General features: G+C 31.5%; 1 protein-coding gene across 2 annotated transcripts in view; it reads left to right on the plus strand.

Moving 5' to 3' along the window:
* Positions 1–5,931, plus strand: part of LOC106462491 (CD9 antigen-like) — a 39,536-nt gene that overhangs the window by 19,625 nt on the left and 13,980 nt on the right. For both annotated transcript variants that reach the window (XM_022389768.1, XM_013922416.2), the window contains 4 exons: positions 1,350–1,544; positions 2,265–2,339; positions 4,830–4,928; positions 5,425–5,634. In XM_022389768.1, the coding sequence (XP_022245476.1) occupies positions 1,350–1,544; positions 2,265–2,339; positions 4,830–4,928; positions 5,425–5,634 (579 nt within the window). The remainder of the gene's footprint in view (positions 1–1,349; positions 1,545–2,264; positions 2,340–4,829; positions 4,929–5,424; positions 5,635–5,931) is intronic.

Consider the following 5,931-nt stretch of genomic DNA (forward strand, 5'->3'; position numbering starts at 1 on the left):
ACACACACACACACACACACACACACACACACATATACATAAAAGTTAGGATTTGAAACCTGTTTCAGAAATGAGTTTTCATAAAAGAACAAATACGGATTGGCCATATTTGATGAGAAGTTCGCTCCTGCTCGATTTCCCTCTGTTTGATTATATATTTGTTTATTAAAAGTAATATAAGTATTATAAACACAGAAATGATGTATGTTTTTACATTGAAGTTTGGTAAATTAAAATTTTTGAATGTTTATTTCTGTATTTATAATAATATTTAATACCTGAAATAATTATGTTACAGTTAGTGTTAGAGAATTATAAGTTGTTGCTAGTAGCAGTTCTGAATTTGTCAATGGAAAAAAAAATAATTAGAAACCATTTGCTAGTGCCTTCAAAATTTAAGGTTTGAGCCTGAATGGTGACCTCGAGATTTGAGCGATTAAATCGATTAGTATCGTGAAAATAATCAGCTAGTGTTTCTGGTTATTACTGTGTTCAATTATAAATTCCAACTAACAGTTAATTGAAATGGTGATTAAATTGATAAATGTTATGAAAATTATTAACTAATTGAAATAAATGTTTTTGATTTTTACTGTTTACAGTTATGTCAACTCTCTCAGTAATCAAAATACTGCAGTTGTGGTTCCTCATTATTTTCAATTAATTCAAGGTTGTTCAATTGAATTTATTAATGTCATCACTCACAAAAATAATCAGTTAATCGAAATCAGTGTTTCCAATTATCACTATTTTCGATTGTTACGACTATCTAAGTAATCGAAATACTGGCATTATGTTTATTGTTAAGCACAAAGCTGCTCGAGGGGTTAATCTGTGCTCTGGGAATTGAAACCCGAGCTGTAGTTATAATCTTTTTCTCTTGTTGTTTTAATAGTCAATTTACGTGAGAATAATCATTTTTATAGCCATCTTATGAGAATAATTGGCCTCAATAAAATTGAAAGACTTTGATTTTTCAAAAATGATGACTAAGTCTAGAGGCAATAAGTGAAATTTGCCAATTAATTAATCGTTGGGCTCATTAACTGGTGACCTTTAATTAACTTTTGAAAATTTTAAAAACCTGAATAAGATTACCTTTGGATCTTTCATGTGACAGTTAAATAGATACATTTGAATTTAATCAAATGAAAGCTTACCAGAAAAAGTAATGACGCAGATAGTGAGGGAGGGTTTCTTCATATTTTGAAAAGAGCAACATTATAAAGTATATTATTCACAAGTTGTCTCTAAAAGAAAACCCCACACAACATGCAGACTTGTACAGTAGCAGTTACAAAGTTATTGTGGATAACAATATGTAATTAATTGCCTTTTTTTTTTTCTAGCTTGCAGGAATTGGGGTTTTAGCAGTAGCGATATGGCTACACGTTGACAATGCCACTTACCTTGTCCAAGGCGATAATGAAAACTCCTACTTCACTGCCATATATGTTCTTATGGCAGCTGGCTCTATCATGGCAGTTGTTGCTTCTTTGGGATCTTGTGGTGCAATCAGAGAGAGTCCCTGTATGCTTGGCACGGTAAGTCACTAGATCAGTAATGGACTAGACATAAAGTTTACCATATTCCATACAATTTGTAAAAATCTGAAATATTGTGAAAGTTTAACCCTTTGAGTGCATAATTAAATTTCAGGTGGGTTCTCGATAAGTTTCAATTATCCACTGAAAAATTAGAATTAGAATTTTACCTTTTTTTTAGTACTTTTTCAATTTCAAAATCTACCAGTTGCTCGGTGATGGACGCAAGCACGATACTAAGGTGAGAAATACAAGGACGTGTGAGTATCCCGATTGTTGCACTATGAGGAAAAGTTTTTGTGACACCGTGTAGTAAATCCACTTGTTACACCAAACAGCTATGAATGTCAAGCTCGATAAATCCGATTATAGCATCCAAAGGGTTAAATATTAATTTTTTTGGTTGTTTTGAGCAATTTTCCTGTTTTAATAATTGGAAGAAGTGAATGTGATTAGGCTGTTTTACTGATATCTGGAAGTTATGAGTAAGTTGCTATGTTGCCATCATTTGTATGTTCTTATTAAACATCACTTTAAAAAAAAAATCATTAAGCTTTTAAGTTATCTGTGAGCTCCTGAGAAATCCATTTGAAAGGTTCAGGATGTAATATTTTGCAATGTTGGAATACAATAAAGCTTTATCTTGATGAATCAAAGGATCTCATATTAAGTTATTTCTAAGAAAATGTTTTACAAGCATAATTATTTTTTTGATTCTAGTTCTTTGTGTTTCTGCTTGTGATATTTGTGGCAGAGTTGACTGGTGGTGTGTGGGCCTGGATGAATAAAGAGAAGGTAATGTACTGTATATTCAGTTATGAACAGTTTATCAGTAGATTTTGATAAACAAATATTATTATATTGAAGATGAGAAATTATAGTGTACGTTGTTTTTTTTTCTTAAATATTAGCATTCCGGAAACATGACAGAAGATTCAAAATGTACTTTAGTATCTGTACAAGAAGTTAAGAGTTGATTATCACATTCACAAAGTACAGGTTTTTTTAAATAATAGCATTCTGGAAACATGACAGAAGATTCAAAATGTACTTTAGTATCTGTATAAGAAGTTAAGAGTTGATTATCACATTCACAAAGTACAGGTTTTTTTTAAATATTAGCATTCTGGAAACATGACAGAAGATTCAAAATGTACTTTAGTATCTGTACAAGAAGTTAAGAGTTGAGTATCACATTCAGAAAGTACAGGTTTTTTTAAATATTAGCATTCCGGAAACATGACAGAAGATTCAAAATTTACTTTAGTATCTGTACAAGAAGTTAAGAGTTGATTATCACATTCACAAAGTAAAAATCTTAAAGTTTATGCTAGCAAACTAAAAAATACTGGTTCATGTTGCAGTTTAGCTAGTAAGACCTAGGAGGCACTAGAAAAATTTTTCTAATAAACATTTCAGAAGAAAGATCTTTACTGTTGAATGTCATATACACCTTTGATACATAGATTTCTGTCGTATTACAAGATTCTGAGTGCAGAAGGTTACTTTATTTGCTAATGTCATGCTTGTTTTGAGTTCACATTTAAGCTGCATGCTATATCCAAGCTAAATATCAGGAAATGAAGATAATGAGATCAGTGTTTCCTCTAATTTTTTTAAGTCATGTGCGGAATGAATTTTGTTATGTGCACCAGGATCGAGGCAATGTGTGGATTTCTTAGACCACTATCTTTTTTGGATCATTAGGCTATATTGCAGTGCTACCAGTTGGTTATTTGGGCTTTAGGCCTATGGACTGCCAAGGTCATTAAAGCTGTCAACATGTTGATACTCCTCACCATTACTTAGGATGTGCACGGCTAGAATAATTAAGTGCACAGCATTTGATTGGTTGTTGTGTGGCCTCGCAGCTTAGAGGTAACACTGAATGAGATTCACTTCATCTAATTTGATTGGTTATCAAGGCTATCAGCATGTGGACCAGCTCACTAGGTTTTCACCATCTGACCTGTGCAATGCAGTTTTTGCTGGCTGCATGGTTAGAAAGACTACATCCAGGTGGTTACTGTTTGGAAGGTGATAATAAAATAGAAATCTCGTAAACTGCAAATGTTTTTCATATTCCTCATAATATGTCTATGAATTAACACAAATGTTTTGCTTATTGGCATTTAAATCATAAATATTAATAATAAAATACCTTTCTTAGTACAGGGTCACTTTAGGGTGGCTGTCAGCTGTTGGGTACTGTGGACTTTGTCAATCCAGGTGCTTGTAGCATAGCTACTCCAAATTCAGCTCCACTCGTGCATTCTGTTAACATTTGTAAAATAGTTAAAATAAATACATGGAAATAAAGTGTTTTGGTGTTCAAAAATATTTGAAAGTAAAACGATTTATACATAAAAAAAGAGTTTATGTAGCTTACATGTTTATTAACATTTAATACACGAAATTATAAATTATGACAGTTACAGATAATGTTATAGAAGAATAATGTTGTTTCTAGTGGCAGTAACAAATTTCCTAGTGGGGGTGGGGGGAGACCAATAGCAGCCATTTGCTAGTGCCTTCAAAAGTTAGGGTTGAGGCCTGAGTGTAATGTAGAGTGGTAGATTGACAGTTATTAACTTTAGAGGTTTTATTTCACTGGGTTTTAAAACTGTATCCATAAAGCAAAGAAACAGATGTACCATAAAACAAAATATACGTGTATGGTTGTGTTAACTTTAATGCACATTTTATCCACATCTTATGCTAATTTCCTGTCTAACTAATTAACTTAAAACAGTGTTTGAGTCTGTGTCATATATTGGAAATGTTAGAAACTTGTACCAATAATGTTTGTCTTAATGAATATAACCAAATCATTTTGTTGACCATGCACTAAAATCTGGTTGTACAGTATGGTAGTATAAGCACTGTAGCCTGAAAAGTGCTGTGGTGAACATGAGAACATCTAAGTGTCTACTAGTCTAAATCTTGTGCTCAAGCTGTTGCCAAACTGCATTATGATAATAAGACAGAGCTTGCATGCAAAATTACCAGAGTGTCAGTTCAAGAATCATTTAGTTTACAAGAAATATGTAGTTTGTATTGTTTTTACAAGTGCTATTTCTCATTTTGGAAGTGTTCATAGTGCTTTTGTTATAATGTGTTGAGCATAGTATTCAAAGAAGTATCAGAATTAATTTTCTCACAAAATCCTAATATTAATAAAATTATAATGTTTCTTTTAAAGAAATATTTATTATCTCTTGTCACATTTAGAGAATTATGTGAAAAGATTTTTATAGTTATATTACATGTCAACTGTTTTTACAGGTAAATGAAATGATTCGTTCCTCTGTGACTAGAATGGTTAAGGAAGAATATCCAAACAATGAGCTTGTAAAGAAAACCATTGATGCTACTCAAAGAGATGTAAGTATAATTCCATATCAGTTTACATCCATTTTAGTGCTGTGTCAGGTTTGGACATTAGTATATTTGCTTTTTTTTTTAATATCCCAGGTATTAAATTTTTTTTTCTAGATAATATCACAAATTTATAAGTAATGAAGGAAAATCCGTAACGGTAAAATCACTACATTAATACATTTTGGAGACTCGGAAAGTGTATTCTGTTTATGAATTTGTAAACGGTGTCATGCCGTGTAACAAAAATATAATAAACACAGTTTTGAGAGTATATTGTGAGATCTATAATATATAATTTTCTTATCATATATTAATTATTACTACATATGTGTGTCTTGAACAACATTTTAAAGTCTTCTTCCTACAAAAGAAATATCTAAATATTAATTTTATGATTTATATCAGACTAAAACCTGATACACAATAAACTTGATAGATTGTAAGTTGTCATGATGCTAAAGGAGGAATACATTTCCTTCTTGGAATACTCTTGTTATAGTTTGAATGTTGTGGAGCAAAAGGAATCTATGACTGGGCCCATTCTCTGTATAACAACAAAGATGGCGGCAGTGAGATTGAGTTAGGATTTACTGCTGCCGGAAACTTCAAAGTGCCTGAAAGCTGTTGCTCCGTTGACAAAACTTTGTGTGAGATGCGCCGTAAAGTCAATGCAGTAGGTCTTGCATTCCTACCAGGTCTGCATCAACAGGTAACTAAAAGTTTGTACATATGTATTGATTAACTTTAACTCTCTGGAGTTATTCATGGTATTTTAAGTAAAGAAAACTATTTGTTTTATGTTTTTCAAACAAGAATTGTGGAAGCATTATATTTATTATGAACATTGTTGTAACAGCCTTTCAGAAATATGACATCTTTATTAAAGGGAAAATATGCTTATACAGTTTTATTTGTAATAGGAATACTGTCATATGTTAACACTATTTTAAGTTTTCTGTGCATTGAAATAAAGTAATATGCTATATATATATATATATATATATAT

This window comes from Limulus polyphemus, unplaced genomic scaffold (assembly GCF_000517525.1).
Source record: "Limulus polyphemus unplaced genomic scaffold, Limulus_polyphemus-2.1.2 Scaffold1181, whole genome shotgun sequence".
NCBI classification, from domain to species: domain Eukaryota; kingdom Metazoa; phylum Arthropoda; class Merostomata; order Xiphosura; family Limulidae; genus Limulus; species Limulus polyphemus.